Raw genomic sequence first — 20,919 nt, forward strand, 5'->3', positions numbered from 1 at the left:
CCTCGCTTATTCTGGAAGTGAGTCAGAGCACCGCTAGGACATCCGTGTTGACTTTATACTGTAAATAATATATTGGGTAATAATAATGATGACAGGTGTAGTTAACAATCCCATTTGCACTGACTAATAATTCAAAGCAAAGCAATTTGTTAGCTTTTCACACTTTTATACCACTTTTCTAAGGCTGAATCCAATGTGTGTGTGTGATGATGGGTAGAAGTATTCAAAGAAAAGAAGTAAGAAAGAAAGAATTAAGAAAGTTAAAGTTAAAAATACACTCTTGAACTACACAGAGAAAACATTAAAACAACAAAAACAAATCATCCAGCAGACAAAGTCCTCACACATATGTATTGCATTTTTCTGTTGGAAGTAATGGCTCAACATTTTGGGAGATTTGTCTACAGGTTGATCAACACCAGTCAGTTAGCTTAGCACAAAGACTGGAAGCAATCTGGTACTATCAAAAAGTTCTGTGCCAGGCTAGCTCTTTCCAGTCTTTGTGCTAAGCTAAGCTAACTACCCTGTGGCTGTAACCTTATATTTACAACATAGACACAAGAGTCATGTCAAAAACGTGTATAAGCATAGTTCCCAAAACATATGCTAACACTGATGAATGTTATGGTGGAAAGCTATCACCACAATAGTGACGAAATTCCTAAAATTGTCACCGCATGGCTGTTTTACATCAGCAGTGTGGCATTCGATGCTATCTAGAGAGGAAGTGACAGGTTCTCAATCAGGCCGTGCTTGAGATCCATGGCTATTTAAAGGACCTGGAGGAAGAACATTTTCTTGGAGTTGCATATGTGTGTGTGTGTGTGTATGTGTGTGCATGTGGGTGTGTGTGTATGTTATGGGCGTGTTTCCGTTTTTCTAGGACTTCCAGGGTCCCAGAGATAATGTGGAATTCATGAGAGGAATGGCGCACAGGGGTTCCTTCCTGTCACCTGACTCCATCACTTCCTGCACTGGGCTTCCTGTGTCTGGACCTCCAAGGAAAGACCTGGACCAAGACATCCATTCTGATTCTGCTTTATAATTTTGTGTCTCTGAAATGATGGAGGAGCTGGATGGCGGCCCTCTTAACGAGTTTAATCAGCTTTAATTCAGGTTAGGTTGGAGGCGATTGCTAAACGAAGGTGTAAGGCAGCTGAAATTTTTGAAAAGCTCACGTTTGATAGGGAAGCTGGTGAAATGATGTTATCACCTAACTGCTAATGTTGGGAAATTAACTGGAACAAATGGGACAGGAGCAAATAAAATGCATTGAACAAAGAGAGATGCAAGAGAAACGAGAGGAGAATGGTCTATAAAAGAGGGCAACGACAGATGTAGAACAATAAAAGAGGCAATAAAGAAAAGAAGAGGGAGAAAGAAATGGTAGAGAAAGAGAGAGGTGATGGCAGGATCCATATGGGGCCTCTTGGTTTTTGGGCAGCAAGGGGAGACATGCCAGGTAATGGCTTCCAGACACACACACACACACACACACACACACACACACACACACACACACACACACACACACTGTCAGATTTCAAAATTGAATTAGAGAGAGAGAGAGAAAGAGAGAGAGTGTGTGTGTGTGTGTGTGTGTGTGTGTGTGTGTGTGTGTGTGTGTGTGTGTGCGTGTGTATTCCTCATGTTGTGGGGACTCGCCTGTGTTATGAGGACAAAAAGCAAGCCGCCTTCACTTAAAACATTCGTTTTTTGAGCAAAGACTCAAAAGTGAAGGCAGGGTTATTTTAAGGTTATTTTAGGGTTATGTTAAGGTTAGATAAGGGTTAAGGATAAGTCTCCAGGAAATGAATTTCAGTCAATGTAATGTCCTCTGAAGTGATGGAAATACAACTCTTGTGTGTGTGTGTGTGTGTGTGTGTGTGTGTGTGTGTGTGTGTGTGTGTGTGTAACATAGGCCTTTCTTTCACTCAAGAGGTCTAACTTCCTCTGCCCATTGGGAGTAAGGCCGACTAGTCTCAGCATGTGTGTGTGTGTGTGTGTGTGTGTGTGTGTGTGTGTGTGTGTGTGTGTGTGTAACAAGCACTGGGGGTTAATGTATGCTTTCAATCACAGCTCTAGTGGGGAGAAATCAGATCCCTGCAGCGTAGATGTGGAACCCCACAAACACAATTCTACACACAGCATAAGAAAAACACTTACAGATTTTGGGGTTCGGGTAAGAATGCAGCAAATCTATTTATCTACAGTTCAAACATTAAACTGATTCTCGTTAAACTGGAACGAAACATTCAGAGTGAGTCACCACTTTTCCTCCCCTCCTTCTGCTATCATGTTAGATAGTTAACATTAAAGAAAATGGGAAAAAATGGTATGGAGACAAAGAAAAAGAAAGAAAAGTTTTTTTTTTAAAGAGCAATGGCAAGTGAAGAGAAAATAGAAAGAAATGAACATGGGAAAAGATGAAAAGAGAAGCGGAGAGGAAGACAGGAAGAGTTAATTAAACAGAGGAAGGATAGATATGGAGGAGTGGGAGGGGAGAAAGGGCATGATAACTTAACTGAGATACACCGCCCTTCTCAGGAATACTCCACCCTCACTCTCCAACTCACACTTACGGCATTTTCCCAATGAGGTAAATCCCCCAACAGCCCCCACCACCACCACCCACCACCCCCCTCCATGCGCTGTCACAGCCCTCCCACTTCTGTTACTCATGTGTGTGTGTGCATGTATGTGTGTGTGCATATGTGTGTATGTCACTACTTTTCCCTGACTTTTCTGAGTGCAGAGCAGAGAGACGGTGAGCTAGGCTGCAGAGAGAGACACAACTGCAAATTCAAACTCAGTTTGAAGTTGGGATTTTTTTACAGAAGAAGAAGAGAATAGGTTGCGGCTCATTTCTCCATCCATCACATCTTGCTGATTAGGGGATTTAAAATTTTTGGAAATCTGCCTGCAAGTCAGCTGGGAAGAACAGCATCCCCCTTGTATCTGTTCACAGTTCGCCCCTTTCTCTTTCTTCTCCTCTACATCTCTCTCCCTGGAGTCGGATTCCTAACATTATACTGCCATTTTCCAAAGTTTGGGAACATTTTTGAGCTCCAGCCAGGAGAAGCAAAAAGGGACAAGGGCATAGTGTTGCAGCAGCACTCAAAGGGGTGAGTTAAAATTTTGATGACATGATGAATGCACTAAAGGGAGTAAGTCAATTTTGGACAAGTGAGTGCTAGATGAATAAAATGTAATATATTACTGTCTGCAGACTTTTGATTTTCCCCTTTGTGTTGGTTTTAAGTTGCATTAAAGGTTCTTCAGCATTGATAAGTTTTTCTTGACTTTAAATCTGCAAGTAAAGTTTCTTGACTTTCCCTACAAATGTCAAAGTGAGAGTGCTCTATTGTTAATTGTGCGTAAAAGTGGAGTGTGTTGCACAATCGCCCTGTAATGCAGCGTCTCAAGGGAGCTAGACTTGCTTGTTCTGCTGTTCCCCTGCTAGACCTCAGTCATATGTGTGAGAAAGAGAGACAGGAGTAAAAATAAAAAAGGAAGGCAACTGAGGGAGTGCAGCAGAAGGAGAGATGTGTATGTGTGCAGAGAGGATAGATGTGGAGTTTCATCTTTCTCTGGTTTTATCATCAAACAGCAAGGACAGGAGAGAGCCAATGACACACACACATGCACCAGACACATTATATTTAAATGTTTCAGGCATATGTTTTATTAAATGCACTCAGATGTTGCATGCATGTAGCGTACGTGAAGAAAGGATGTCAAACTAATATATCATGTCTTTCTTTCTCATACGCACACATACATACACACACACATACACATACATATACACACAGAAATAGATCTAAACAAACACATCTTTGTTTCATTGCATTCATCTGTTTAGTTTGCTCTTGGCTCAGATCACAGACTGATCCAATCATTCCCAGTGCTGCAATTTCATACGATACGCGCACACATACACACACTAGCCAAACAGGACACATAATACACACAAAGACATAGTAGATCCATGTACAGGAGGACGCATTCAGCATAGAGACGACTCACTAATAAGGATGGCATAAATAAACAAATGAAATTCAATCAAGTCTATGTAATCTAACAGGTCCTCTTCTTTTCTTGTTGGCTGTCTTATTTGTTTGGCCCTGACAAAACGTGTGTATCCATATGGTGTTTGGCAAAAATTCAAATATATAAACTAACACCTGAAAGCTATACAGTGCAGCCTGTCTTCAGTCTCTGATCAGCTGTAGTAGCCAGGGGCTTGAAGTTCAAGTGCACTGTGAGAGTTGCTGTGAAAGATGATCAGGGTGTGTCTCAGTCACTTCCCCTCTCAGGCCACTGAATGTCCAAAATCACTGCCAGGCTATTCCCTGGCTAGTATGCTATTTTTATTTTCCCAGCTTTGTAATTGAGTGTCCAGATTCTCTGATTAAAATGTTTGCAATACATCTGTCAGTGATGGAATACATGACAATGAGTCATTTGTGCCTGAGGTTTTAAATTCAGACTTATGGAGTACATTATTGAGCTGTATAAGATGATTGGCACTGGCATTCATCTGCAAGGTCTTTAAAATGAATCACTTAAAGCTGCAATTGATCTCTTTATTATGCTTGTGACAAACCCACAGATACTGATTGCTCAACTCAGTTCCCCTCAGTTCTATGGAGGGTTTTAGCATCTTTTAGCTCATTTTATTGGTCTTAGATAGCACATAGTTTCCAGCATCAGAAAGAAGCTTTTTTCAGCAAGAAAAAGCACAGTTAATCCCGCTGCATCACTGCAGCCCAGTGCCAGACAGCAATCAGAAAAGCTAGATTCTAGCTAATAGTTAGTAGATGTAGTGCAGCATTTAGCGGCTACGGCCAGATATTTCTCTGTGGGGCAGCTGGAAACCAAAACAGAGCTAATAACAGAATATAACATTCATCAGGTTGCCAGAAACACGACTCCAAATGAAAGCTAACATTGTTCTGTGATTGCTGGACAAGTAAATTGTTGTTTAGCGGAAATTTCATTGACCAAAATGGGTATTGTTTGAACTGAACATTTTACTCGCCAATATACAATATTACAGAAAGGGAAGTACACAATGGACCTTTCACCCGACATCTTGAACACGCATTTCATCATTCAAGCTAACGACAATGCATAGAGCAGGTTATTTTCTACAAACTTGCAAAAACTTTCCACATAACTTACATTTATTATACATATTGTAACTGTAAATACTGTAAATCGTACTTTTTTGTATTTCTTTCTGCTTTATTTAATTACTTAGATAAAGTCACAAAATATGTAGGCAGCTTTTGGTAACACATTAGCCAAATCAACTTTAGCTAGTTTTTATTGTTCTGGCTAATGAGCTGCATCCAACTGGGTAAAAAAAGACCCAATTAAAGTTTGAAAAATATCAAAATTATTTTATTTAGATGACTCATTCTACATAATAATTCACCATAAGTACCTAAATCATTGTATTGATATGTCAATGTATCTCTATCTATATTATATCTATATATCTATCGATATTACAGCAATTTACCAACATTAGACTGATAGTAGGTAAACCATAAAGCAGCATTTTCTTTATTAAATAATGTGTATCATGTTGGTGTTCATTTTCTCCAGACGCTGGCTCCTGTAAAGATGGCTGACGTGATGCAGCCAGACGCTAACAGCCTGCAGATACCGGGTGAGACACATTTACTATGGTAACATGGTCAATATGACTCACTTCTCTCCCTTTATCTTTAGGAGCATGGACACACTGACCTCTCCATGTCCCTCTCCCACTTGGGAATGTTTCTCACTTCAGATTCCGATGACATTCCAATCATTCCCGTTCATTACAAAACATTGAATCTCGCATCTCGAAAGCTCCAACTGTGGTTACACCCTAACGTGCTAACCTCCAAAATGAAAAATAAGGTGGTCCTGTGCATTTTTGTATGTACAGTATTTTACTATCAGTTGTTGATGACAGTTAAAACTGCCTCTTTCCTCCTGATAAGAGTTTCCCATGCCTGCATATCACTTCAAACAGACTTTTGGCTTATCTTTTCATTTTCCAGCACGTACGTGTGGCACTTTTCCAAAAGACACATATATAATGACATTTCATAATGAGATTTTAATTGTTTGGCACCACTGAGTGTTGCATTCCAGTTTAATTTCTCCTTTCTTACCTTCTTTTTCTTTCATTTATAGGTGATAATTTATCAGTCCCGTCATCACCTGCCACATCGAGAAATGACTGCAGCATCACACCCCTCACGCCCTCACCATCGCCGGTAACGAATGCACATGCACGCACACACACACGCACACGCACATGCACAGACAGAAATTCTTACACACCCTTTCCTCTTTCTATGTATTTTTCTTTATATAGAGCTCTTAAACAGGCCCTGTAAACCCACATCCACTTCACAGTGTTATTAGTGGTTTATAATAACGCTTACAGTCGCAGATTAAAGTGAAGAGTGGACTTAAAACAAGTACCCAATAATAACTGTAGTCTGTGGCAGAAAAATACATACACACTGGAACTTTTATTGTAAAACAAGAAAAATGTAACCCTCACAAGTAATAAAGGAAATGTGGTAGAAAACATGTTATTTCAGCAGAGACTGGAGGACAGATGAGAGAAGAGAGCATGTTTTTATTATAATAAAAGGCAATAACAGTACAAATCTAAACATTTATAACTTTTATAAAAATGTTGTCAGTATCAGCTCTGACACTCTCTCTCTCTCTCTCTCTCTCTCTCTCTCTCTCTCTCTCTCTCTCTCTCTCTCTCTCAGAGGGTAGAGGTCAGACCTAGGATGGCCTGTCCGTTCTCAGTTGTCGTGGCGATAGACTTTGGGACGACTTCCAGCGGCTATGCTTTCAGCTTCACACAGGACGCAGAAGCCATACACATGATGAAGTAAGAGTGTGTGTTCTCTTCAGTTATTTTCCACTGTACTCTATTATTTTCTATCCTTGACAGCTTTTTCTTTCAATCCACACAGGCGCTGGGAGGGTGGTGACCCCGGCGTGGCCAATCAGAAGAGCCCAACATGTCTGCTGCTGACCCCTGAGTTGCGGTTCCACAGTTTTGGGTTTGCGGCCCGTGACTTTTACCACGACCTGGACCCAGAGGAGGCCCGGCACTGGCTTTACTTTGACAAGTTCAAGATGAAGATCCATAGCACGAGTGTAAGAGAGAGAGAGAGAGAGAGAGAGATGAGGATAATTAGATGAAACAAAGAAAAACAGCTTTATACAGTACTTCCACATTTAAAGGGGCACTCCAATTTTACACAGATTAATTCACCAGTCAAATTAAGGTGAACAGCCTGTGAAAACAGTGTAAAAGGCCATCTGTAGCTCTGGAGGAGCTTTATCAAGTCAGAGAAGATAACCCTGTTGATGATGTCATTAGGATTTTCTCAGCTTGGTTGTGAGACTGGGTTACAAAAAGAGGTGTGGATTTGATTTTAACATTAAACAAACAGGAATGCTATGGGATTGTATTATGGGATTATATCATGGGTTGTATTAAAGCATCCAGTGTTTTAGGAATTGAAACCACACCAGGGCCTCCACTTCTTCAACTTGACCCCGCTTTTTTAATCTTCATCCAGCATGTCTCTCAAATTTATGGAAGTGTAATGCTAATTGCAGTGTTTAAAAGACAATAACAGTACATTTCAATTATATTCTAATTATATTCACATAATTATGTCCATTCTGACTTTGTGTCATGATATCTTTGCAATCAGTGCCAACTTTTCAGAGATTTCCAAAACGCAACTCCATGAAAAACAACATATATTGGGGGCAAGCAGCGTAAGACCACCCTGAAAATTGCTCTGGAAATACATCCCTATGCAGTTAGCTACTGTAGCTAATCCAAGGGGTTAATTTCTGTGTTTATTTTGGTCTAACTTTATTGAATCATGTATCCCAGATCTCCACAGCAGAGGTGGCAAGTGCAAGTTAGCATCAACCATTAGTTACACAAATAGAGACAAAAATAATATAATATTCCTTTTAGCAGCATTGTGTCTGTGTTTGCTGCAGGACCTCACCATGGAGACAGAGCTGGAGGCTGTCAATGGTCGGAGGGTCAGAGCCATTGAGGTGTTCGCTCACGCCCTACGCTTCTTCAGGGAACATGCTCTTAAGGTACACTTTCAAACTCCCCTCAATGTGTTGACACGGGGGAAACCTCATGTCTTCAATGAGTTTTACCAACGAAAATGTTTGATGGATCACGTTTTAGGAGGTGAAGGACCAGTCGTCATCTGTGCTAGAAGGAGAGGAGATCAGATGGGTGATCACTGTCCCTGCTGTGTGGAGGCAACCTGCCAAACAGTTCATGAGAGAGGCGGCATACCTGGTAGGCGCACACATGCATACACAGAGGGACAGATTGTTGACATGAGAATCTACAAAATCAACACATTTCTTTTATTTTCATAGTAAGTTTATTCTTTTTAAATCAGCCAGAGCTATTCTGTAACTGAAGATAGCTGCTTGTCTAGAAAAGTTTATCTCAGAAGACTAGGCATAAGTTTCCTAGATATACACACACACACACACACACACACACACAGATCATAATACTGCACTTCTGCCTCTCCTTGGTGTACTTGTATGTGTTACAATGACTTGTAGGAAGTGTGCACAGGAATACGGAGAGTCCAATCAAAATACACATCAATGAGAATGGACTGACCTCTGCGTGTGTGTTTGTGTGTATCAAATTGTGTTGTACATACGTAATGTACAACCTTTTAGTTTAATATCATGTTTTCCTCATTCTCTTTCTCTCTCACTGTTCAATTGTATCTTTTTTACGCACACACGCATACACACATACACATACACACACACACACACACACCTCAGTTTGCTAACCATAATCTGCCATCTGCCATTCACTCACCCGCTTACATACATAAACAGTCTAATGCATACACACTTTAGGGTGTACACTCACGTACGTATATATATATATATATATTTATATATATGGACACACACCCTGCGCTGGCTTGTTATATGAAGCTGTCGGGGTGTGTTTGCTTCCTACTGGTGATGATGTCATCACGAGGGAACAATGAGGGAGACCGGCATACAAACACAGGAAGCTGAGACCAGACCCCCGCCCTGCGCACTCACACACACACGTTGTTCCAGTCTCTCAACTTTGCTCTCGATTTATCATGACCAATACTTATAGTATATAACTCCTCTTCTTTCTAACATTACTGATATCTTTTTCTCTTCTATCCCTTCTCCACCTTTCACCCTGTGTTTATGTTCTCTCATATGTGTTTATGTTGTACAGCTGTTCTGAGCCCTCCTCTATCTAGTTCCTTTCCTCCTCCTCTTTTCGATGACCTCCACAACTTGGCCTTGGCCCTCCATCCTAATCCCATCATATGTATACTGTAGGCTTGTTTTGTTCACTGACATCTTCAAAAAAAATATGTTAGTTCAATCTGAACTAAAAATATATGAATTATCCCTATTCTTTTTTGTGCATTTACTTCAGTGACCATGAATATGATATATAAGCCCTTGGTGAAACATAGAAGCAACATATTCATTTATAATTTCATACCTTACATTTTTTTATTTAAATTTTACTACTGTAGGTGCAAGAGAAAAAAACTCTCTACATCTAAGTGCTTATATAAAAATGTTTAAAAATGCTGTATTTTGTCTCTGTTTTCATTTTGTAGTGCTAATTGCTGTGGTGTTCCTGCAAAAACCTACAAACATGCAAATAACAACTGCATTACAGTTTTTCCTCAACACATTGCTGGAAATGATGTTCCTTTTCCCAAAACTCTAAACACCACGGCATAACTGCACACTCAAAATAATATCCATGTCAGAAACCTAACTCTCCACTCAAACCCATGTAATCTTACATCTAAAAACTAAACTTTGCCTTCAGGCATCGCACAAAAGCCACCAAATACACAAAACAACACAGCCATTGCACACTGGTGAGATCACACTACTGTAAAAACCTGATACTGCAATGAATAATGGCGTGCATGGTTTTTCCCCCAAAACGACCTCTTCATGTGACAAACTCAATATACTGTAGTAAAATAAACTGAAATTGAGTGAAAAAGGGAAATGCATTGTAAAAATATGCAACTTATAAAGTATGTAGAATAAAGTAGAATCATGTCCATGCATTAACAATTTAACAGTTCGTACTAAAAAAGAAATCACATTTATTCATGCTTCAGATCTTTATGGATCCATTGTTCCAAAACAAGTGAATTGTCTATTCTGCTGCTCTGATTTATGTATGAACAATTTTGACTCAGTGTTTCCACCTAGTGAACTTTGTGTTAATTGGGCTCCAGCTGTGATAACTTGAGTAGATGTTATTGAATGCCAGCACTTTCTAAATGAGAACATGAGTGAAAACAGGGGAATAGTTTTGGGAAATGAGTCTGTCTTTTGGCAGATGACATCATAGTTTGAGGTGTGTAGTTAATAGACCCTGGTATAGTGTGTGTGCTATTGAGGAAAAACTGAAAGAAATGGCACTAAGCATAGATATATATACAGAGCAATGCAGTATCCACATGTGTACCTCTGTACACATGTGCCATTTCATGTTATGAGAATTTGATGTTAAATTTAGTCGCCAAGGTCCTAAATTCACTGTGTGTTCTTCTAGAACCATGTTTTGGATAAACGTCTAAAGATTCCACCTCAATTCTCTTATCAGGTTTTGTCTCGGACAGCCGAAAAACCCAGAGTGTAGCGAGGCCTTGATTTGACTTGTTTTGACTTGAATTGAAGGCAAAAACATTGTTGTGACCTGGTAAAATCAAAACTGGAGACTGTACGGGGATTTAAATTGTGGTATTGAATTTGATTATAAAGACATGCGAATTTACCAAAATACTTCCCCTAACCCTAACCCTAACCCTTCTCTCCTCTCAACCCCAACCGGTCGAGGCAGATGGCCGCCCACTCTGAGTCTGGTTCTGAGGTTTCTTCCTGTTAAAAGGGAGTTTTTTCTTGCCACTGTGTCTCATGTGGGAATGTTGGGTCTCTTTAAAGTTAAAACCTGAAGAGTTCGGTTTAGAACCTGCTCTATGTGTAAAGTGCCTTGAGATAACTTTGTTGTGATTTGGCGCTATACAAATAAAGATTGATTGATTGATTGGTTGATTGAAATGCTCTGTCTCTTTATTATAAAACAACAAAGATGCTAAATAAATGTTTGAGAATTACTTTGATCAAATCACTAATGCTAACAGGATAATACAATTCTGCTTGTACATTTGTCTCTCTCTCTCTTCTTTCACCAGGCTGGTCTGGTCTCTCCTGATTGTCCTGAGCAGCTCCTCATCGCTCTCGAACCTGAGGCTGCTTCCATTTACTGCCGTAAGCTCCGCCTCCACCAGGTGATTGATCTGAGTCTGCAGCCAGTCACAAACGGCCTGGATCTGGATGGGTCCCGTCCCTTCGACTCCAGCTTTAGACAAGGTATTGCAGAAAGGGGAAGAGAGTGGGGGTGTAAGTGTGTGTCTTGTAGGCTTTGTCATTAGCATAGGCATGAAACCGCACTGTGTTCCTGGAAATGTTGTTGTTAGGTTTCATTTGGGAATTGTGGTTTTTGCAAAGGATGAATCTGTGTTTGTGTGAGAGAAAGAAAGAGTGCTTTGGTTGAAGATCTGACTTCAGATACCGCTTGTGGTTTTGCCTCGGATGACTTTGCAGTTTGTGTGTGTGTGTGTGTGTCTGTGTGTTTGAGGTTGTACACAGTCACATATGACTTTGGACAGGCAGGCCATATGTGGCGTGTAAAGCCCACAAAGCAGCAGGAGAGATGGAAACATGAACAAAGAAAGAGGAGGAAAGCTGTGTTGAAACAGGCTGCAGGATATGGGCAAAATCTGCCAAAGCAACCATTAGTCATTAATTGTGCAACTATTTAGCAAATGAGGTCTTTGATTGATTTTACACTGTGTAAGAAAAACTTTGACCCTGTGAGGTAAGATGAAAGATTACAATATATTAAATTATAACCTGTCTTCAAATGCTAACTTGGCTTTTTTTTAAATGTGCTTTTCAACTCACTGTGAAGTAGCAGAGCAGAGGGACTTACTTCAGGCATCCAAGGTTACATTTTTTGCATAGACTTTAGGTGACTCGGTGTTGGAGCTTTTACAAGGCTTGGGTAGACATGAAACTCTCCTGGTTGAATCATCAGTGAAAACGATGAGCAACTGCACAAAAAATGTGTGGTTCCTTGATAAAAGATCAAATGTACAAAATGTTAGTTGAAGTTAACTTCCATGTCCAGGGAAAAATGACCTACTGCTTAATGTTACATATGTTTTCTATCGATGAGCAGAAGCAAAAGTTCATGCTTTGTAAAGAAACTGATGCTACGTTCTCCAGCTTAAAAATTCACAAAGCATTTTGGATTGGCTACAGCTCTGATTAGCACCTCTGTTTGGCTTCTTTAACAGCAACAGCAACAGAGACACATGGGTATTGTGGTATTCAAAGCCAACCACTGTACTAAAGTGATTGAAAAACATGTATTAATTGTCTTTTTTCCTACTTGGGATCAGTGGAACAAGCTGTAAACACAACAAAGATACATTATCACCTTATTAAGTTGATTTCATGAACATGTTAGCAAAAACTTACAAATAGGTACACATCCAGCGGACACAATGCAGCATTATCATTTTCTTGGAGTTCATTTCTGGCCAATATTCACCCTCCTCTCAGCTCTGGTTTGTCTTCCACTAACCTTATAGGAAAAATATTAACTGCTAAATGCTCCACTGAGTTTAAAAGTTAGTCAATAACTGCCTAGTCTGCCTGCTCTTTGGTGCTGGGCATTTACAATACAGTTAGTTTGTCAGAGCTTTTTTGCCAAAAACTGATGCCAGCTGCTGCTAAAAGTAAAAAAAATAATAAAGTTTCAGGCTGTAAAACCAAAACAATGAGCTAAAAGATGCTAAAAGGCAAGCTCAAGCTGAGGGAAACTGCAAAGTCGGGTGATAATTTTCTGTGAGTTCGTCTCTATGGGCAACACCTTTAGCTTTACTATAGTTATTTGATCCATTGTTAATATAAAAATATTGATTAGTGCAGCATTAAACCTTTCAAATGGGAAAAAAATACTTATGGAAACAGCATCCCCACCCACTGTGCAGCTCTTTGGTACATGCTTAAAAAAAGTTTATATGGCAAAAGTAAGTGTATGGTTTTTTAAATAATCTGCCAGACACTGTGATAAGTCTACATTACAGCTGTATAAAATGTTTTGTGTTTGCAGAATCCAAAAAACTGTAGTTAAGAAACAAAGAGTGATTTCAGGCTGGGTAAAAGGAGACTTGATGTATAATTCAACAAGCGAACAGGCCGTCCAAAAAACCCTGCACACCCCCATTTATACATATGCAGTCAGTGACACACACAAAGAACATTCACACACTCGCCTCGCACACAAAGACACACACCAAACACAGGATATTGTAATTGGAACAAGGTGCAGTGAGACTATGATCTCACCCCCTCCTGGCCTGTCATTCTCCCTCTCCTTCACTCACTTTCATTTTTCTGTCTTTTCCCTCATTCTTTCTAATATTTGCTCTCTTCCTCTTTCTCTCCCTCGCTGGCCTTTTTTTTTTAAACCAGGTCGTACCCTTTGCACAGACTCTGCAAAGAAATCCACCACACACAAAGACTTATTTGCACAAACACACACTTGGCATCACAGTCGTGGGTTTTACTATCTTTAGCTTTTCTTCCAGCTCATTTCGTCTCCAAAGATAGCACTGGGGAGTCATTAACATACACACACACACACACACACACATGCACGCACACAGACACACACACACACACACACGCACACACGCACACACTCGTACGTTTTCTTTTCTGCTTTTTCATGTAAATGGTTTCCAGACTTGCGTTCCATTCATCACCCCCATATACACTCACACACACATGCACACACACACACACGTACACACACACACACACACACACACACACACACATGAAATCAAGACCAGTATGATTGTGGTGTTTTTTGTTCAGCATCATTTACCACCTACACACACACACACACACACACACACACACACACACACACACACACACACACACACACACACACACACACACACAGGGGTGCAAATACATTACCCCCTGCGTCATCTAGTGGGTAAAATAACTGTACATGTACTTGCTTTCAGGACAATGCAGGTCATTGTTACCCCAAACTCTATAATCTTTACAGAAAATCTGTTCTCTGAAACATAATATCTATTTTTTTGCTTTTCTTACTTATTTTTGTGGCGTGTAGTACTCATGTGGTTTGAGGGAACCTTGTAAAAACCACTTCTTCCTAAATTACACAAACACTTAAGTCCAGTCTGTCAAACCTTTGACTTAAGACACACACTTAAACTCCCATACACACTCTTACATCAGGCCAAAGAAGTTGTTTTATCAAAAGACAGATATCTTTTTTCTTTTTTTTTTCATTCGGACTTCCTCCTCCTGCTTCTTTGATCTGTGATTATTTATCATATTAAAGCCATTATGTCTCATTTTACAAGGCCACTGGCATGTAATGAGTCATATACACCTATCTGATCTGTCAAACAAGCTGTCTGCTATTTCATATTCCTGACAGCTGTGTTTAAGTGTGTTGTGTTTGTCTTGGCCTCCAACTAAAGCCTTAACCTGCCATTCAGGCGGGTTACATGTCGAGAAGGAATAGATGTGTGAGAGTGTTCTGCCTTTTCAACAAATTGCTCCTGTCATGCAAAAACATTAGGACTCTGAGTTTGGTATGTTTGTCCTGTTTTTCTTGGATGGAAATATTTTTTATATTTTAAGTAAACGTCATGACTTCATGGGTTAACTACATGTACTAATAAATTAAAAGCGTTGATCTTCATTTGTTTGAAAATATTCCTGGTTTTGCTTGAATTAAGTTTGCATTGAGAACACAAGCATTCGTGTCTGACCTACAGTACTATGTGTAGAAATCCCCCCCCCCCCTCAAAAAAAGGCTTGACTGCAGTTAAAACAGTACAAGCTGGTGAAAGGTGGTGGTGACACTAGGGGGCCACCGCTGGAGAGAGTCCATAGGAATTCTTGCTGAATAATTTTATTTAAAACCAGGAGGCCCACAGTTACATTTGAGGGGTTCAGAGCCTTCTACTTGTGTTCTGCGGCTCAGGTATCCTTACTCTGCCCCTGAAGCAGGCAAAATAGACTTTAAAGCCACTTTATTTGTATGTAAAATGTAAGTTTGAGTGGAAAATATTGCAGTAAACCCAATTAAAATTATTTTTAATATATAAGTTACATATAACATATAAGATATATTAGTTTTTTACATATCCAGGATGACAGAGCTACATTAGCATTCATCTGGAGTCGTGTTTCTGGCCATCTGGTAAATATAACTCCAGTATTCACTCTCCTTTAAGCTTTACTTTTGGCCCTGACCGACTCCTTAGCAGAATATCTGCCCCTTATCCTTCAAATACTTCAGTTTATCAGCTAGTTGCTAACTTTTCTGCTTTTAAAAGCTGAGCAGGTAATGCTCAGTGAAGATTTTAGAGCTTTTCCCCTGTGTACTAGTACCTATAGTAGGGAAAATGTCTTTTGGGTTTATATATGTTGATTTAATGATGATTTAAACCAGCTATATGACTCTGAATGAATGAAGAAAGTTTGCAAGCAACCTACAACGTCTCATCATCACAATCATTCCTCACTAGTCAGAAATAAAGTTTTAAAAAAATGTCAAGGAAGACACAGAGATAATGTGATATGCAAATATAAAAGGTCCAGAAACTGAAGTACATCCTGTACCTGTGTGTATATGTGTGTTGCAGCCCGTGAGCAGCTGAGGCGATCCCGACACAGCAGGACTTTCCTCGTGGAGAGTGGAACCGGAGAGCTGTGGTCTGAGCTGCAGACTGGTAAGGCTGTGTGTGTGTGTGTGTGTGTGTGTGTGTGTGTGTGTGTGTGTGAGAGAGAGACAGACAGACTAGCAGACCCCATATGTCAGAGATATTGATGATTTTGACCTATGAGGCTGACTATGAGAAGCGGACACACCTACTGCTTCATTTCTACTGATCCTCACATTATGAGTTTTCCTCTCTGTGAATTATCACCTCCTCCTCCTGTACAACAAGATGAACCAAGGGTCAAATCAAATTCATCCACTCCTTACTCTCAGCCTTTTATTTTGTTGAGCCATGACAACAATCTGAGGAGCCACGTTCCCCTGCTGACCCTTTCTGCTCCCTTTCCTTTCCTTTCCTTTCCACACACACACACACACACACACACACACACACACACACACACACACACACACACACACAGGAAGGGCCCAGCCCAATGGGACTGTGAATACACTGAAGGAGCAGAAACCTTGTTTTATCTTTTTTTCTCTCGGATTTTCTTCTCTCATCCTTCTCATTCTGTATTTCTCAGTTTTTGTTTGCTGTAATTCTTCCTTTTTGTCTTTGACTCTCATACAACTACCTCCTCTCTCATGTTCAGGGTGTGGTCAGGGTTGCTGAGCTGAAAACAGCCCCTTATCACTGAAGATATCATAAACATGCACAAAAACACACGCACAGAGGGAGCGCAGCAACCACAGTTGCCTGGAGGTTGTTTATGTTAAAGGGTCCCCTGGTTGAAGAATTTCAGGACACACACGCACACACACACACACACACACACGCACACACATTTGAAACGTGACACTCTGACATTCCACAAATAAATGAAGACAAGTTATCAATCACAATCTCCTTAAGGAGAAACATCATGTTCTGGCTAAATATTTCCTGTCCCTGGAATCAAACTGATAATGATAAGCTTTCCCAAATCACTAAAGGTCATAAAACTGTGTTTATGTGTTCTCTTTTCCTGTAGGTGACAAGTATATTGTTGCAGACTGTGGAGGAGGAACAGTTGACCTGACTGTCCATCAGATCGAGCAGCCACAAGGAACACTCAAAGAACTCTACAAGGCCTCAGGTACAATTTCTTCACAATCCTCTAAAACATAAAAATAACCAAATTTTGAAGTTCCTAAAGCCTTGATTTCTCTCCTCCAGGTGGTCCGTATGGTGCCGTCGGTGTAGACCTGGCCTTCGAAGCCATGCTGTGCCAGATCTTTGGTGAGGACTTCATCCAGAGCTTTAAAGCCAAGCGGCCGGCAGCCTGGGTGGACCTCACCATCGCGTTCGAGGCGAGGAAGCGGACAGCGGCGCCGGGCAGGGCCAACGCCCTCAATATCTCCCTGCCCTTTTCTTTCATCGACTACTACAAGAGACATAGGGGACAAAGTGTGGAGGCCGCCCTGAGGAAGAGCAAGTGAGTGTTGGCTGAGTGGAGAGTGTGTGAGAGAAAGTGAGGATAGATGGAGTGCGTGAGCAGTTTAATTAAAACCCGTCCCTCTCTGTGTGTGTGTGCCAGTATGAACATTGTGAAGTGGTCATCTCAGGGGATGCTACGGCTGACACAGGAGGCCATGAATGAGCTCTTCCAGCCCACTATTGTCAATATCGTCAGACACATTGGTAAGAAACACACACACACACACACACACACAAACACACACACAAGACACGTGTACAGACAACAGGGTGACACACATCCACATGCACACATATGCTCAGACACATTCATTCTGCTCTGTTTTTGTTTATTTCTTCACTGAATTCTGGGGGAAACATCTGGCTCTTTAGCTGCTAAATGGTCCACTATGTTCACCAGCAAGTCGCTGACTTTGTTGAGTGGGAAGCTTACAGTGGTTTTATCTGAACTTTTTTTTAGCAGAAAACAGCTGAACCAACCTTTCTGAACCAAAGTAATAAAGTTGCAGGTCACAAAAAAACTAAACCAAACAGCCGAAAGACAATAAAAAACTCAGTAGACCTGAAGAGGACTGCAGAGTTGGGTGATAACTCTCCGTGGGTTTGTCACTACATGCGACTCCTTTCACGTAACACATAGCCATTTAAAAAATTTTAATGTGTAGGTTTAATATTTTGACTCATCGACACTGCCTGAACCTCTGACCTGATAGGATAACAAGGTGCCAAAACGTGTGTCTGTGTTACTTAGGTCACACATCCTGGTTTGCTTGTACATAGACAGTGTAAATATAAAAGGAGGAAGTAAAGTCCAGTGCTAAAAAAAAGCACTTTCTGCCTTGGCTGAGACCAAACAAAACAAACTCCAGCCATAAAGGCTTTTCTTAGAATCCCTTTCCTAGATGTTGGTGACTTCATTGTTTGTTAGTTTTTTAGCCCTGTCAAGACGGAAAAAAGGCAGCGACGTGGAGAGTGTCTGTTTTAAATCAGACACTTTCCAGTGTTGTGTTGCATGTAGCTTTGCTGGATCACCATAGGGCAAAGACTGACTATACACGTTTCAAACTGAAGAAATATTGACTCTGAAGGAAAGGAAGTCGATTGGTATTTGAAACATCTAGAGTCATGGTACACCTGTCTGTCTTCCATCTCGATTTTTTAAAAATCTTCTTTTTGTATCTCCCCTCTGACAGAAGAGCTAATGGCAAAGCCGGAGGTGCATGGTGTACGTTTCCTCTTCCTGGTTGGTGGGTTTGCAGAGTCCCCCATGCTGCAGAAAGCAGTTCAGAGAGCGCTGGGGCGGACGTGCCGCATCATCATCCCCCATGATGTCGGTCTGACCATACTGAAGGGTGCTGTGCTCTTTGGGCTGGATCCCACTGTGGTAAGGGTTTTGGAGCACCTGTTAGTCCTGAAGCTGACCTTTGACAGCTGATTTAACAATGTCTCTTTCTTACACTCTCACAGGTTCGAGTGCGTCGGTGCCCCCTGACCTACGGAGTGGGTGTCTTGAACCGATACGTGGAGGGACGCCACCCCAGAGACAAACTCCTCATTAAGGATGGCCGCGAATGGTGCACCGACATCCTCGACCGCTTTGTCTCTGTTGACCAGTCGGTGGCACTGGGCGAGGTCGTGAGGCGCAGCTATACGCCTGCTCGTCTTGGCCAACGGAAGATCATCATCAACATCTACTGCAGCGCGACAGATGACGTCACGTACATCTCCGATGCTGGAGTCAGGAAGTGCGGGACGATAACTTTAGACCTACCAGAACCATTACCGCTACCCGGAGCAGTGGGAGGAGCTGCAGGAGGAGGAGTACCAGAGAGGAGGGAGATCAGAGCGACCATGCAGTTTGGAGACACAGAGATTAAAGTCACAGCCGTTGACATCATGTCTAACCGCACTGTACGGGCTTCCATAGACTTCCTGTCTAATTGAGGAGCGGCAGGAAGTGCAGACGAGGATTTGAAAACATAGAATAAACTGATTCCAATGATGATAATTATAGAAAAAGCGGTACTTTGGGAGTGGGCCCCATATTCTTTTTGTTGAAGGAACATGAGCTTTGCATTCAAAGTAGAAACTCACATATCATAATTCAGATATTTATACTTCTAGAAATGTGTCGTAAAAGGAACATTTTTTAAAGTGTACTCTTAAATAAAAATTTGACTGTGTCACTATCTCCCCAGCTGACGGTTGGGGTGCCCTCTCTGCACCAAAAAAAAAAGAAATTTGTCCGCCTTCAGGCTTCATGGGAGAGTTTGTCTCATTGCACCGTATAAAGGAATACTCGTGTGAACTCTATGAAGATGGAGGCTGAGTGAAGTGAACAAACACATACCTTCTAATAATTCCAAAAGTATTTGGATTTAAGTAATCTGTGCTATACTACCTAGAGTGAGACTCACTCATATTCAACGCTGAATATAAAGACTGTGGCCTTTTACCTTATATAATGAATGACACCAGGAGATCTCTTTATTTCTGATCTGATACCTCATTTAAATCCTATTTCTCCATCTTCTCCATCGATATTAATTATACCTGGACTGCAGCTTTGTTTCCCTTATGTGGTCATGGTTGTGCTCCACCTAGTGGTAAAAATAATTAACTACAGAAAAAAGATCTGGATGCATCAAAACACATTTGAATTTCCTATACTAGGAGGCAGTATTGCATCATTTAAATAGTCTTTTATTAAGGACATGGTCTCATGTACATGAATGTCTAAGACAAGTGTCAGTGTTGGTTTTATGCTGCACTCGGTGCATTTTAAAAATCTGAATAAGAAGTTGAACTGTGTGACAGTTTAACAGATAAAACTTTTTTCTGGAGCTTTCAGCTACATCCCAAGGTCATTGGTTTAGCTGTCATCATGTGGCACAAGTATTCAGTTACATCATAGCTTATTTTAGTTCATTTGTCTAAATATTCTCCACTCAGAAACAAAGATGGGGCCAAAAGTGTCTTTTTGGCCAGAAGCCAAGGTTTAAATGTTTGACAAAAAAATCCTAACTCAAAGTCAATTTACTCAGCTTTTACCAGTTTTCAGCCACATCTTGAACCATTAGTTTGCTAAGTTGTCATGGAGATAGCTATGTGACATAACTCGTTTAAATGCAATTGAAATGTAATACAGATGTGCTATCTTAATAATAAATGAGCAAACTCCACTGGCTAGAAGCTCCAGAGAAAGCTGGAAAGTTGACATTAGGTCACTTTCCAAGATCAAGAATGAACTTAAATCAAATTTTGATGTTATGTCCAACTGTACATGAAGCTACTAATCAAAGATCTAGTGAGCTTCTGTAGAAATAAGTCAGGTGGATAAGTGACGGCACTAAAAAACATGTCTTTTTAAGATGAAAAAAGAAACTTTCCTTCCATCAAATAATATCCGGTGTCATTTATGTTGTGTATGCTGTAATGAACTGTATCCATGTTTATTGTTCATGTATAAAGTTTAAGAACCACTATACCATGTTCAACATGTTGCCTTGTTTCC

General features: G+C 40.7%; 1 protein-coding gene across 1 annotated transcript; it reads left to right on the top strand.

Annotated features, from left to right (window-relative positions):
- Nucleotides 1-2,767: 2,767 nt before the first annotated feature.
- On the top strand, nucleotides 2,768-19,440 carry hspa12b (heat shock protein 12B). Its single transcript, XM_053343325.1, has 14 exons — nucleotides 2,768-3,125; nucleotides 5,617-5,680; nucleotides 6,196-6,278; nucleotides 6,792-6,916; nucleotides 7,002-7,188; nucleotides 8,056-8,160; nucleotides 8,258-8,374; nucleotides 11,328-11,505; nucleotides 15,903-15,989; nucleotides 16,960-17,064; nucleotides 17,145-17,403; nucleotides 17,506-17,609; nucleotides 18,599-18,789; nucleotides 18,873-19,440. Exons 2-14 carry the CDS (start codon nucleotides 5,635-5,637, stop codon nucleotides 19,347-19,349), a joined length of 2,064 nt encoding a protein of 687 aa, XP_053199300.1. The 5' UTR covers nucleotides 2,768-3,125; nucleotides 5,617-5,634; the 3' UTR covers nucleotides 19,350-19,440.
- Nucleotides 19,441-20,919: the final 1,479 nt, after the last annotated feature.

This window comes from Scomber japonicus, chromosome 22 (assembly GCF_027409825.1).
Source record: "Scomber japonicus isolate fScoJap1 chromosome 22, fScoJap1.pri, whole genome shotgun sequence".
Classification (NCBI taxonomy): domain Eukaryota; kingdom Metazoa; phylum Chordata; class Actinopteri; order Scombriformes; family Scombridae; genus Scomber; species Scomber japonicus.

What these genes read in the sequence shown, in the direction of transcription:
- hspa12b (XM_053343325.1), top strand. Translation starts at nt 5,635, where the DNA reads ATGGCTGACGTGATGCAGCCAGACGCTAACAGCCTGCAGATACCGG. An exon ending in TCACGCCCTCACCATCGCCG is followed by an intron (nt 6,279 to 6,791) that starts GTAACGAATGCA and finishes TCTCTCTCTCAG; the next exon opens with AGGGTAGAGGTCAGACCTAG. An exon ending in CAATATCGTCAGACACATTG is followed by an intron (nt 17,610 to 18,598) that starts GTAAGAAACACA and finishes CCCCTCTGACAG; the next exon opens with AAGAGCTAATGGCAAAGCCG.